The 15,300-nt window shown below is 34.2% G+C and overlaps 1 protein-coding gene across 1 annotated transcript; it reads right to left on the bottom strand.

Annotated features, from left to right (window-relative positions):
- Positions 1 to 1,050: 1,050 nt before the first annotated feature.
- On the bottom strand, positions 1,051 to 15,198 carry zbtb48 (zinc finger and BTB domain containing 48). The gene is given in 12 exon segments (XM_056449955.1): positions 1,051 to 2,439; positions 2,520 to 2,608; positions 4,342 to 4,506; positions 4,596 to 4,732; positions 5,880 to 6,034; positions 7,721 to 7,807; positions 7,889 to 7,981; positions 8,082 to 8,105; positions 8,107 to 8,194; positions 9,526 to 9,827; positions 12,475 to 13,185; positions 15,057 to 15,198. Coding segments are annotated over 11 exon segments (2,271 nt in total). The 5' UTR covers positions 15,057 to 15,198; the 3' UTR covers positions 1,051 to 2,019.
- Between the last annotated feature and the right edge of the window lie 102 nt (positions 15,199 to 15,300).

Genomic DNA, 15,300 nt, shown 5'->3' with positions numbered 1-15,300 from the left:
CAGAAAACTTTACCAAACTACAGTAAACCTTAACCGGTTATCGTCCCATGCCTACTTAGAAATTTCTGCAATATGGAAAACAAATAGTGTTTTATATATGCAGAGTGTGAAATGAAATATTTTGAGTAATCCAAAACTTTACAAAAAAAACAACTGAATTTTGTTTGGCATAAAGGCAATAATTGTGCCCCGGTGTAACTTATTTCTTTATGTATCTTTCTAGAATTGCATATGTCAGACAATCTAGTGTGCATGCAGTGGTCACATTTAATGTGAATTCGTATCAGACTTGCTTCTAAACTCGTTTTAATATTAAGTTTATAATTATCTAAGCGTTGTTTATTTAGCATATGAGAAACTGGTTGTTTAATTAAGCTGTCCGTGATCATGAAGGATACACGAGGAGTAGATGAAGGAATTGTTTTATTTCTCTTTTTTTGGTCATTTTATTAGGATGCTGTATTAATAACTGGAACTAGTAATTCAGGATCTCACAGTTTAGTAAATATGTGTGTGTTTGACAATACCAGTGCTTATTGAAATTATTATTTACATGCTTATGCGGTACTTGACATTTATTTTACTTTTCTTACAATGTTTGGTTTGTTTTGTGGCCACAAAGTGATGATTTGTGTTTCTATGTGTGGTTAATCAATAAATGATGGCCAGCACTCTTACTTTTTGCTCTTTTCATGTGTGTACTATCTTGTTATTGTGTATTTTATTTGATTTTTTTTTCTTGGAAGAGAAAAGCATGTTTTCTTCATTTTTGTTTTATTCTCAGAATTGCACTTTTTATCTTGATAGTTTCAATATATTAATTGAATTTAGCACAAATATATAAATTAAAAATCCAGATCCTAATTGTGTTCTTTTTAATTGAAATTTAATTTGAAAGGGAATTTTCTTGTTTATTTTTTCTTGAATCTTGATATTTTTTATCAAATTTATTTTAGTTATGTAGTTTAAAAATGTAAGTTTTGAACCATAAAACTATTAGCATAGAAAAACAAATAAAAAAAAATATCAAAATCTATCTATTTTCAATGCTTTATTCCATTAAGCAGGAGTATACATGAAGCCTTACTTGTATTACAAAAAACCTTCAAATTATGCAATCCAGATGCTGAATAAATCAAGACATTCTCTTACAAGAATTTGGTCATATGCTATTAAGTCTGTCAGACGTCTTCTAGCTTATAGTGCCAGTCATCAGTTAGCTAATACAAAAGAAGAGGCATAATGCATTACTACAAGCAAACAAACAATCATCTGACCTGAAAAGTTGGCCTCACGTTAACTACTGATCCCACTTACAGAACTAAAGATCTTGTGTCATGTTATACTTGACACAACCAAATCTGTTTTCATATAATTTTTAAATTCATTTAAATGATTAAAACTCATTTTGATGCATTATGAAGAGATTAAAAAGACCAAGTATTCTGAAGAGACACTTTACATGGTGAACAGTTTAAATGAAGGCTTTGATTCACAGAAAGCAATATTTACTGCAATCAGAATCAATCATGGAAGCTCAGGCATGCTTGCAATGAGGTTCGCTCTTACATCACATGGCACATTTGAACTGTAAAATAACCAATGAGGCCTGTTTTAGTTAAGCAAGTATGGTTGAGTTCTTTACATGTTCACCGATCAAAGTTTATATGAGAATAAAGCCTAAACTAAATCCATACAAGTCTTTTCAGAATTGGATTAAACCGATTGATTCATTTTTGGACTTCATTCATTCGCTTTGGATGAACATACCTTTAATGGAGGGACAGAAACCTCTCAGATTTGATTCTAAATAGGTTTTGTCTTTTAAAGAGGAATGAAAGGGAAAGTTTGTGCTTGGAAGAATGTGAGAATGGGAAGATTCATTGTGTTTTCTTACATACAAGATATCTCTTACCTGTTTTTCCATGCATGGAAGCTGTTTATTTACATTGAATGACTTCAAATTCCTTGATGTCTTTTTGTCTCCTTTTTTTTCTGGAGTCAACGAGTCTCCTTAATTTAGTCTTTCCCATCAGCCGCAGTGTTGGGAATCTCCACCACCACATCGGACTGATGTATGGGATATGCCTCCTGTACGCGCACCAGCAGCGTCTGCTCCATCACATCTGCTACAGTGAACTCCGTCTGCTCGACTCCATCTTCTCGTTCAGCCAGAGCAAAGCCAGTCTGTTCAGCATTCACTGCTTCATCAGTGACTGGATACGAGGCCTGCTCTCCTCCTGTTCCTCCAGCACCCTCTTGCTGGATAACCAGATTAACCATGTCTGCTGGTCGTGCCTGAGCCTCTGTCTGGACTGGAAGACCGGATGAAGCAGCTGCTGCGCTCTCGTCCTCCACAACCAGGTTACGTAATCTCCTCTGTCTGGGACTGTAGTTTTCCATGCGGTTGTGGATCTGAGCGTGTCTCCGCAAATGTGCCTGGCGAAGGTAGGATGGAGATGCTGAGATCTTATACGGCAAGTAGGAAATGAAGCATTGCAAATATTGGTGCTGCATACCTGTCTGGTGAACTTGTAACCACAAAGTGTGCACTCAAATTTCCTCATGCCCTTGTGACGCCGTACATGAACCCGGAGCTGCTCAATGGCTGATGGGGAATAATGGGATGGAAATTATTCCAGGGGCATTTTTAACCATTGCTTATTTTATTTTGGAAATGAATAAAGATAGTATTTATGTTTGTAAATATTTATTTACATTAGAATAAAAAAAGCTATTTATGGTATGATATACATTTAATATATAGTTGTTGGTTTAATCATGTCATATATATATATAACATAATGTTTAACAGAGCATGAAATAAATATAAAATACCTATATATAAACAATATCACACCAGTAGCAGTGCAATGTGGCTGTATATCGGCACTGGTGGGAGGCGTGTGTTGCCTTAGTGTCCTACCAGTGACAGTATATACAGCCATATCGCACTGCTACTTGTGTGATATTGCATTTATACAACAGTTCGATGGCATAATCGTGTATATAAAAAAGAAAATCAAACACGGAAAGTCTAAAAACCCTTTTGTACGAGGAACTACTTTCTTACGCCATTCCTTAACATCTGCAGCTGACGCTAGAACAGCAGAAACCGCTGCTCATTCACCAACACCACTTTAGAGCTAGTATTTGAATGATTCTCTAGCATAATGTCTAAAGTGATGACAAAACAGGTGATTTTTGCTCACATTTTAGGATTATAAGGCTGAACGGCTTGAAATGCCATCAATCTGCAGACATTTCCCAGTATTTCTCTGTTGCAGCCAGGAGTTCACAATAATTAACCCCAAAAAAGACAAAGCAAAGCAAACACTACCACATTACTATTGTGTTTGCGATAAGGAAAAAAACTAAACACATGCCGTCATTTCTTCTTAATTTCTCTTAACTAAAATACATATAAATATATACACAATATATATATATATATATATATATATATATATATATATATATATATATATATAAATGATTAAACCCCCCTGAATTATTAGCCCCCTGTTTTTTTTTTTCCCCGATTTCTGTTTAACGGAGAGAAGATTTTTTCAACATATTTCTAAAAATAATAGTTTTAATAACTCAATTCTAATAACTGATTTATTTTATCTTTGCCATGATGACAGTAAATAATATTTTACTAGATATTTTTAAGACACTTCTATACAGCTTAAAGTGACCTTTAAAGGCTTAACTAGGTTAATTAGGCAAAACTAGGCAGGTTAGGGTAATTAGGCAAGTTATTGTATAACGATGGTTTGTTCTGTAGCCTATATAAAAATAAATATAGCTTAAAGGGGCTAATAATTTTGACCTTAAAATGGTTTGTAAAAAATTTAGAAACTGCTTTTATTCTAGCCAAAATAAAACAAATAAGACTTTGAAAAAATATTATCAGACATACTGTGAAACTTTCCTTGCTCTGTTAAACATCATTAGGGAAATAATTCAAAAAGAAAAAAAAATTCAAAGGGGGTTTTATATATATAACATAATGTTTGACAGAGCATGGATATTTTCACAGTATTTCCTTTTCTTTTTTTTTACTTTTGAAAGTCATACATTTTGAAGTCTTATTTATTTTTTTCTTATTTTGCCTGGAATAAATGCAGTTTATAAAAATCTTTAACCTAAACTGCCCAGTTAACCTAATAAACCTAGTCTTTAAATTGCACTTAAATACTAGTATCTTGCAAAATAAGTAAAATTAATACAAAATATAAATGTATTTTAGATACTTATATGCAAAAATAAGTATACTCACTTACTTAAATTTGTGTAACTTCCTGAAAAGCATCATCGTTCAGCCTTCTGTCTCACCTTTAAATGTTTTGTTGCAGATCTGACAAAAGTGTGGTCGACCTTCCTGATGTTTGCTGGCTATGTGGCGTAAGAGAGGGCCTTTCTCAGTAAAGCGTTGCTCACAGAACTCACAGCTGAACGGCCGCTCTCCTGTGTGTGTGCGGTGGTGTTTGTCCAGACTGGCTGCTCACACAATGATACAAAAGTAATAAACAAACTGCAGTGATTTGGCTTTGCTTAGGGTTTTTGTTTTTGTATGTTTTGGTTGATACCTTGAGTACGAAATGTCTTCCCGCAGAGGTGGCACTGGAAAGGTTTCTCTCCTGTATGTGTTCGTAGGTGCATGCTCAGATTTGCTTTCTGGGTAAAAGCATGATTGCAGAGCTGACATACAAAAGGACGTTCGTTTCTGAAAAGAAGCACAACAAATACTACTCAATAATCAATAATTCCAATGGATAAACAAAACATACAATAATAATTATAGCCAGGGCCTGAAATTAAAACATACCATATCATATTGGCTAGTATGATACTTTTTTTTTACAATTAGATTAAATAAATACATAAATATCACTACTACAATTACTAATAATAAGAAGAAGAAAAACAACTACAATCTAACTTTTTTCCCCATTTGCCTGTTTTTTAAAGAAATATTTGATATTAGTTTTATGGCTTTAAAGAAATGTTTCTTTTATTTTTTAGTTTCTTCTCAAAATAAAAGGTCAATGAAAGACAAAAAAAATGTACGATAAATACTTTTCATGAAAAAAATAAATTATTAAAATTGCTATGTGAATTAAATATACTTTTATAAAATACTTTACAGATCAATAGTACTTCGTTGATATTTTATTTTGATTTATTTTTTATAATTTGATTAAATAAATACTACTACTCTTGCTGCTACTACTACTGTAGTAGGACGATTCTATGGGCCCACTCTGATTTGGGGATCCCAGAGTTACTATTAGGGGCCCAATCAAATCCCCCCCACAGTTCTTCAATTTCATCCGCGACATCCCGCTCTTCACTTTTGTCCATGACCCACCCCAAGCCTCTCCAACCCCCCGGGCTCTTCATTTTTGCCCATGACACCCCACCACCCTCCTTCTGCAGCTACTATTATGACTACTGCTACTACTAATAATAATAATGATAACAAAAATAATAATAATAACAACAACAATCTAATTCAGTTCCTTATTTGCCTATAGATAGATAGATAGATAGATAGATAGATAGATAGATAGATAGATAGATAGATAGATAGATAGATAGATAGATAGATAGATAGATAGATAGATAGATAGATAGATAGATAGATAGATAGATAGATAGATAGATAGATATTTTTTTATATTAGTTTTATGGCTGGTAAAAAAATATGTGCTGTAAATTTTGCAAATCAACAGCCACAGACAGTGTAGAAAAATGATTTTGTTTTTTTAAATGTATTTGCATAATTCTAGCATCAGCAGCATCCTCACATAAAAATTTATCAGTTTAAAATAATAAACAAGTCATGATAAAGTTCCTCTGCCAATCATTACCTGTGAATGGCTTTGATGTGCATCTGCAGGCCGTTGCGGCTGGAGGCTCGGTGGCCGCACTCCTCACACACAAACAGCTTCTCTCCGCGATGTTTGGAAGCTTCATGCAGACGCAGCTCAGTGCGGGACAGGAAACACTTGGGGCACAGCGGACACTAGACCAGACATGTGATAACATCACATCAGATGCCAAAAACAAATGCTACTAATATACACTCACAATGTTTGCTGTAGTTAGGGCTGGGTCGATAAACGATATATTGAATCGCGATAAAATTTATGTCAATAACAATGATAAGCTCTGGACTTTTTTTACTCTATACTGATCTAAGAGCCAATCACACAGCAGAATTGTGCATCGATGGGAATCAATAAAGTGTGTTGATATTGAAGATGTATTGAATTTTCAGCCACAGAAAATGTATCGTCTGAAAATATGTTATGCCAACACAATCTCACTGCAATTCGTAACTGTTTTTTTAGGTGCTAATTCGTACGAATTCGTACGATCTAATTCGTACAATTTAGTACGATTTGCTCATCCTCCAATGACGGTTGGGTTTAGGGGCGGGGTTAGGTGCCACGCCTCCTTTTTAAAATCGTACCATTTCGTACGACTGAACTCTAACTCCACTAAACTGTCAAAACGTAAAATACTTACGTTTTCTCGTGAGATCAGGCTGGTTATGCCATTTAATGGACCCTCTAATTTTTGTGGCTTTTAAATCTGGAAGCATTAACAACTTATATGGAAATATATATTGTTATCGTTCATTATAAAAAAATTATTATCAAGATTGCATTTTTTCCATATCGCCCAGCCCTAGCTGTAATATTTCTGATAATCACTATTGTATTGTTTATTTCCATGCCTAATCTGAGATAGTCAGACATTGATTCATATTTTAGAATTGGTTAAAATATCAGTGTTTGGTATGCAGTTCAGAGACTTTAGACATCCATGATGCGAATCTCCTTTTCCACCACATCCCAAAGGCTCTCTTTTGGATTGAGATCATGTGACTGTGCGGGCCATTTGAGTCCAGTGAACTCATTGTCATGTTCACGAAACCAGTCTGAGATGATTCGAGCTTTATGACATGGCGAGTTATCCTGCTGGAAGTAGCCATCAGAAGATGGGTACAGTGTGGTCATAAAGGGATGGACATGGTCTGCAACAATACTCAGGTAGGCTGTGGTGTTGACATGATGCTCAATTGATACTAATGGGCCCAAAGTGTGCCAAGAAAATATCCCCCACACCTTTACACCTCCACCACCAGCCTGAACCGTTGATACAAGGCAGGATGGATCCATGCTTTCATGTTGTTGACACCAAATTCTGACCTTACCATCCGAATATCGCAGCAAAAATCGGGACTCATCAGACCAGGCAACGTTTTTCCAATCTTCTGCTGTAGCCCATCTGCCTCAAGGTTGGACATGTTGTGTGTTCAGAGATGGTCTTCTGCATACCTCGGTTGAAACGAGTGGTTATTTGAGTCACAGTTGACTTTCTATTAACTCAAACCAGTCTGGGCATTCTCCTCTCACCTCTGGCATCAACAAGTACCTAATAAAATGGCGCTTTAAAGATGTTTTTATGAATTATGGTTTGACATGGAGCCCTCACAAGTCAAGCGCACCCTTAATCTTAGAAGACTCTTTAAGTCTTCTCGCTCTATTCCTTAACATAGGTTTGTCTCAGCAGCTTTGTGAAAAAGGTTTTAAGAGAAAATGCGTAACTAAAAACCTTTATTGCAATTTAGGAGAACTCTTAAGCTGTAAAATAAAATGTTTTGAAAATACAAGCCTAAGTCCATAACATTAAAGTCACTTACTGCATGTGGTTTAGGAGCTCCGTGGACTTTAATCATGTGGATCTTGAGGTCTCTCTTCTGCATGAACTGCTCAGGGCACGATGTGCACTAATATGACAAATAAAATCAGACTGGCACAATGTCCAATTCCAAAAAGGTCACATTTGACCTTCACTATGGCTGACGTACCTTATTGGGCATCACTCCAGTGTGCATGACTGTGTGAAAACGCAGCTCTTGCCGCTTTTTAAAGGTCATGGTACATTTTGAACATGAAAACACCTGACACAAACCCAAAATTTGATAAGTTGTGTTAAGTACAGTAAGTACTAGTATGCAGCAATTGTGCTTATTATAAATTGTTCTTCACTATCAAACTCACCAGTTCTGTTCTGGTCAGACAGTTTTCTGGCTTCGTGTTCCAGTAGGTTTTCCTTCCTAAAGTAGCACTTCCCACATTTGCCACATTTAAATGGCTTTTCTCCAGTGTGTCTCCTTGCAGACCGGAAGACATAAGGAAAGGCAGAATTTCAGGTCAGACATATTACAATCTAGTTACAATCTAAATCCGCAAAGGCTCCAAGCTCATGGGAGTCATACACAATATTCATTCTTTTTCCACAGCACCATGACTTTATATTCTATACTGCACATTATTTTTGTTAAGTAACAAGACTTTCATCTAAGTAAGGCCAAACCTTACTGTCCTAATTAAATAATTAAAAAACAAGGCATGATCATACTTTATTTTGTAAAATAAGCACAATCTAGAGGCCTTTGCCTTTAATATGAGCCACTTCTGATACCAAATGATCAACTAGAAATCAAGTTATTATTTGCTGTTTCTAAAACTTGGAGAGGCAACAATATATATTAGGGTTGCACGATTTACCGGTACTATGGTAGTATCGCCATACTATGGCTCAGAAATACTGGCGGTGCCACTGTAGTTTGTAAACGGTAATATCGTCATTAATGGTCTATCTATAATAGATAATGTTGCATGTGGAAAAGTCACTAAAATGCTCACATGTTTGTGCAACAGTCCATTTTATTTAAATAGTCTGTGGAGCCCTTTAAGGTTGCAAGTTTTATGATGTTTTCTGACGTTTCAAATGCACATCTGAATCGGTTCATTTCTGTTCATCTCAATATAATTTAGTAGCTACAACAACCACGAAAATCTCTTAAAAAGAACAACTCACAAAGTGAAATTTTTAATTACTTTCGATTGCTACCTGATAGGACTGGAAAAAAAAAAACAGTAGATGAAAAACCCAAAATAGCAACATTTTTGACCACTTCATATAGCCTAATTTTGTTGGAAAAAATGCTCATTTGTCACAAACTTTATTTGGTATAATTTGTATCTTTATTTTGATGTTTTTTGTTGGTCAGTTATCTACAAAATAAACAAAAAGAATGAATAAATCTTAGGTGAAGTGCTGTGACCTATTTACAACCCATTTAACATGTAAAATATACTATTTCTTACAATTTTCTTCATAATTTGAGTTATGAATTACAGTATCGCAATACTACTTGGTATCGTGACACTGGTACAGTATCGTAAGATGAATTAATGGTATCGTGACAACCCTAATATACATATATAGAAAATTTGTATTTGTGTCATAATTACATATAACAAAATGCTATATAAACATTAATATATATGTAGAGATTTTTAAAGTATGTACATGTATTCGTGTGCAATGCATTTATTATAAATACTGAATTTAATTTTTTACTCAGTCAATAGGCACTAAAAACAAATATTGGTCAATTTGCGTACAACCAATACTTCTTATCACAAAGGGACGTACCTGTTGTGTACTTTGAGGTAATACTTGCTGAGGAAAGTTTTGTGACATGTTGGACACTGGACGGCCCCTTTCTTGCTGTCTTTTGATGTTGCTTCCCCATTCTTTTTATTGCTACTTTTCTCTTTTCGTTTTCCCCGTTGAGTCTTTGTGGTTGAGCAAGGTGAATCATGAGGCATGTACTCTTCATCAGTTCCCTCAATAGTAATATCCATACTTTCACCTCTGTCACTGTCATCATCATCATTGGCAGCATCCTCAACATCATCATTGTCATCATTTGGGTTATCAACAAATCTATCCACCTGAAAACAGAGAATGAAACAGTCATTTCTGATCCAAAAGAAATTTGAGATGTTTTAGTGTGTGTGTGTGTGTGTGTGTGTGTGTGTGTGTGTGTGTGTGTGTGTGTGTGTGTGTGCGTGTGTGTGTGTGTGTGTGTGTAAAATTTTAATCATAGAGTGCTGCAGCTGTGACAAACCATGAAGCCTAATGTGCTGCTCATTCAAGATTTTTTTTAATGTCTTTTCTTTCAATAAAACTATGCATTTGAATAATTCTAAGCATAAGTTGACCATACATGCTCTACAACAGGAATTGCACATGCCCATGCTAATAATGCTAATTTGAATCCGTTATGTTAACTTTTAAAATACACATTTTGACTTGCTGGATAAGAAAGTTTAGTGTGCAAGTTTACAGACCTTATATTACAAGTGAATGGAAAAACACTGTTACAAAATGCATTGATAATGAAAACTGATATAATAATGCCCAATAATGATCCATAAGGGCAGCACTATGGCACAGTGCGTAGCGCTGTCGTCTCACAGCAAGAAGGTCACTAGTTCGAGCCTCGGCTGGGTCAGTTAGCATTTCTATGTAGAGTTTGCATGTTCTCCCCGTGTTCGCGTGGGTTTTCCTCCGGGTGCTCCGGTTTCCCCCACAAGTCCAAAGACATGTGCTGTAGGTAAAGTGGGTTAGCTAAATTTTCCATAGTGAATGTCCTGGTCCTTCAGGTTGGGGCTTGAGCACTGAGCTAATGAATGGCTAAGTAGATGTCACGAAACACCAACGTTGCGCGGCTAAATATCAACTTCGATATAAACAGCCCCGAGAGTAAGTAAGTAATGATCTTTTAAATTTAAGAAGTATATTTATTCATTCATTTTCTTTTTGGCTTAGTCCAGTGAACCGCTAACTTATCCAGCATATTTTTAACACACCGGATGCCCTTCCAGCTGCAACCCATCACTGGGAAACACCCATACACTCTCATTCACACACATACACAACGGACAATTTAGCTAACCCAATTCAGCCTATAGCGGATATCTTTGGACTTGTGGGGGAAACCGGAGCATCCGGAGAAAACCCATGTGAACACAAGGAAAACATGCAAACTCCTTAAATAGTCCATTATAAATAATAACATCACTATCGCAATGCGGTACAATCTGTATACGGAGTATTATTTTTTTCCTTTAACTGCCAGGATAAGCTCAGTTCCTCTAACAGACTGTGGACTCTCTCACATAGGCTATTTTAGCCATGCAGATCATCTATTTGGTGTTTTGACAGCTTTACAATTTATTTTGCCTTTTAACAAACAGCAAAACAGAATAATTCAATCTAAAACTGATCTTTAAAATGACCAAAACAAAAGATTAATAAAAAATAAATTAATTTAAAAATATTACAATTTACTATATTAGCAATACATAGGACTGTGGCTTATATTTTATTTAACCATTACTGCCTTTACACTCACTGCTTCCATACGTAATAGGCATATAGGTTTAAAATTCTCCAGAAAGCACCTTTAATGTCAACTACAAATATTGTAGCAAAATGCATATTTAATTTCACTCAGAATTACCATTTTTGCACTCTGTCCCACATATTCACGTGTTCACTACTGACAAACAAATGGATGGATATGTTTGCATGACTTTGGATCAACTAGAGACAAACTTGTATCAACACAAAGACAAACTTGTGACATGTCGTTTGTGTACCGAGGAAGAAAAAACTTCTCAGATACATTTAACAGCACAAATATTTTGGTTATTTATCATGGTGGATCAATTGATTGACAAAGCCTTGCTGCAGATCTGATACAGGTTTTAGAGAAGAGAGATGAATCTACATCTAAAATACTGGTCACAGATTATTGGTCAATAAGTAAGAATGGCAAATTAATCAGTTTTATTTATGCAAATATATTAGGCACAAACTTGAATAAGATGCACACTTTTTAAACCAATGCATCACATCATTCACGTTTCTTATAGAGCAAATTAGGGAATCTTTCCATCCTTATTAGATGTAGTGGTTGAAATTTAAAATATTTGAATTGTAAATTAAAAAGATTTAAAAAGGCAATTAATTTGTATTTTGTTGCTGCACTGTGATCCTTAAATAAATATGTTGTCATAAATAATATCATCAAAGAATTCTTGTAAATAGGCCTGGTAATGTTCTTTCATATCTAAACTACTGTTAAACTTAATAACATGGTCACACTTTACAATAAGGTTTAAGTAGTTAATGTTAATTAATGTATTTACTAATATGAACTAATTATAAACAATACTTGTACAGAATTTATAATTCATAGTTCACCATTTATTAATGCATTACTTATTTATTAATGCTTGTTTACATTAGTTAACACACCATGAGTTAACATGAACACAGAAAAACTGTATTTTCATCAACTAATGTTAACTAACATGAACAAATACTGTAAAAAACGTATTGTTCATTGTTTGCTACTGTTAGTAACTGCATTAACCAACACACCCTTATTGTAGTACCTTATTGTTACCAATGACATTTTAGTGGCTTCATCCTCAAAGTCATAACCCTAACCCTATCAAAATACAGCTGTATAACACATGTATTTTGGGTGTTTGAAAAGCCCTTTTATATCTTTAACCCATATAGTACCTCAGTCTCACTTGCATCTTCATGTCTGTGATGATCTCCATCCTCAATGGCTTCAGTCTCCTGTTCTTTGTCTTCTACAAATGATGCTTTTCTCCTTCCCACTCCTTGTCTGGTCACAACAGAAATTTGACTTTCGCCAACCAGTCGACTGGGCCCTTTTACACGTCTTCCAGAACGTGTGATAGTAGTAGACGTCAATGCAGGAGGCTCATCATCGCTTGCTGAACTCAACCTAAATGTGTCAGCTTTATTTTTGGTCCTCTGTCCAGATCTAGTCTTTTTATTTGGAGTCTGATCAGGGTGAGGTTCTGAAAACAGTGGTTTGGCTGGATCGTCTTCATTCAGGTCAGGAGTTTTTATACCCTGGCAGGGTATAAGAAAAACGGGCACTGATAATCCGCTGGCTGCATTTTGGATTTTTTGCAGATTGCTATCGTCTAGCTGGAGTTCACCAGTGTAGAAGAAATTCAGCAGTAGCTCGAGTCCATCATCGGGACACTCTAAAGGCAGGTCGAGCTTTATAGATGATGTTTTTGAAGTGGGTTCCTGGAACAATTGGCTGAAGCAGGCCAGGACATTGCGATGAGCCAGATGCACCTGTCCGCTCGCTGTGCTCAGTATGGCATCACAGAACTGGCCAAAAGCTCTCTGCTGGTTGAGCATGGACAGCACCCGCTGAGCATGAGAAGAGCCTTCTGCAGGTTTCTCCATCTAGACAAGCAGACGTCGAGCTGATTTCAATAATAATTTTATTTCAATTCAATTAACATTATTCAATAACATTATTGACTAGTTAGATACATGAATTAGGACAGAATAATTCTGCAAATTTTTATTTGAAATGTTAATATTATTTTTAAATTATTTATATTAGGTATTTACTTAATTAAACTATTTTTGGAATTTTATTCATGTATATTTATAATAATAATAAATCATGCTTAGAATTATAAAGCACTTGTGAAATAAATAAAAGGACTGTGTGATACAATCAAAGGACCATCTTGACTTTTTCTTATATTTCATGAAAATATGTTTGTAAGAAATATCATAGAAATCAAGAAAATACAACTCATCAAAATCTTAAAATAGTACTATTCTACTGCAATGGGGTTTATTGAATATTGTTCTTTACTTTTTCTGTATACATATATTATAATATAAATATATTAAATAGTGCTGGGCAAAAATTAATCGTGATTGCAAAATAAAAGTTTGTGTTGACATAAACGGCTGTGTGTATGTACTGTGTATATTTATTATGTATATACAGTTGAAATCAGAATTATCAAACCCCCTTTGAGGTTTTTTTTCTTTTTAAAATAATTCCCAAATGTTTAACAGAGCAAGGAAATTTTCACAGTATGTCTGATAATATTTTCTCTTCTAGAGAAAGTCTTATTTTGGCTAGAATAAAAGCATTTTTTTGTTTTTAAGAAACATTTTAAGGTCAAAATTATTGGCCCGTTTAAGCTATATATTTTTTTCTGATAGTCTACAGAACAAACCATCATTATACAACAACTTTTCTAATTACCCTAACCTGCCTAGTTAACCTAATTGACCTAGTTAAGCCTTTAAATGTCACTTTAAGCTGTATAGAAGTGTCTTGAAAAATATCTAGTGAAATATTACGTACTGTCATCATGGCATAGATAAAACAAATTGGTTATTAGAATTGATTTATTAAAACTATTATGTTTAGAAATGTGTTGAAGAAATTTCCCTGTTAAACAGAAATTGGGGAAAAAATAAACAGGGGAGCTAATAATTCAGGGGGTTTAATAATTTTATATATAGAATTAATTTTTTATATATAATTTGTATCATGTACACATATATTTATATGTAAATATAAATAAACATTTTCTTTTCTATATGTTACAATTTTGTTACTTAGAATTTTCTCACATATATATATATGAGAAAATGTTTATTTATATTTACATATAAAAATATGTGTACATGATACAAATTATATATACAATTTTTAATTTTATGTATCACATAAATATAATAAATGTTTATAAAACACCCACATATATATTATATCAGAACAATTTTTACCATGTAAGCAATTTTTGCCTAGCACTAGTATTAAATAATAAACATTTTATATTTAACATATTAAATATTATATTATATATAGTAAATTCAAATTAGTTTTTTTGTTGTTGAACACTAAAATTATAAATAAAATTATACAAAAAAATACACCAAAATAATAATAAAATGTTCAAGCTCAAAATTACTTAAAAACTATGCATATAATATGTAATGCATTGTTTTGTGAAGTAAAAATGTGTGTAAACTAGAGCTCATGCAACTTTAAATAGTTCAAAAATCATAACATTCTGCATTTGTACTACAAGCATAGCTGCTTTTTGCGAAATCTGGTTTACACAGAAACAAAACACAGAATAATTCCACACATAATCATCCACCTATGCTCATTAATGTTTAGAAAGCCACGATTATCGACTATTCGATTAATGTGCATCACCTAAACGTTAACCGTGATGTCCGCATTTTAATGACGCTCCCTAAAGCACTCGATTCACTATCAACTCTGTATGACTCACCTTTACCGTAAATTAGAAATTTGCTCTCATATTTCAGTTATACAACGAAAATTCGCATACACGCGAGGTGTAATTTACTGAGTAAGAGATAAATTATATAGCATCAAATGCTTAATTTGGGCTAAACAACAAGGAGCCATGTTGAAACAGAAACGGGAAATGACGTTTCAATATTGTTGGAGGTTGTTGGCCATTCACACATTACACTAGGTTCGTATTTTTTTCAAACCTGAATAAACGGCGT

Source organism: Danio aesculapii, chromosome 23 (genome assembly GCF_903798145.1).
Source record: "Danio aesculapii chromosome 23, fDanAes4.1, whole genome shotgun sequence".
Taxonomy (NCBI): domain Eukaryota; kingdom Metazoa; phylum Chordata; class Actinopteri; order Cypriniformes; family Danionidae; genus Danio; species Danio aesculapii.
The sequence above is the reverse complement of the archived record's forward strand: the minus strand, read 5'-3'. Positions and strand labels throughout refer to the sequence as shown.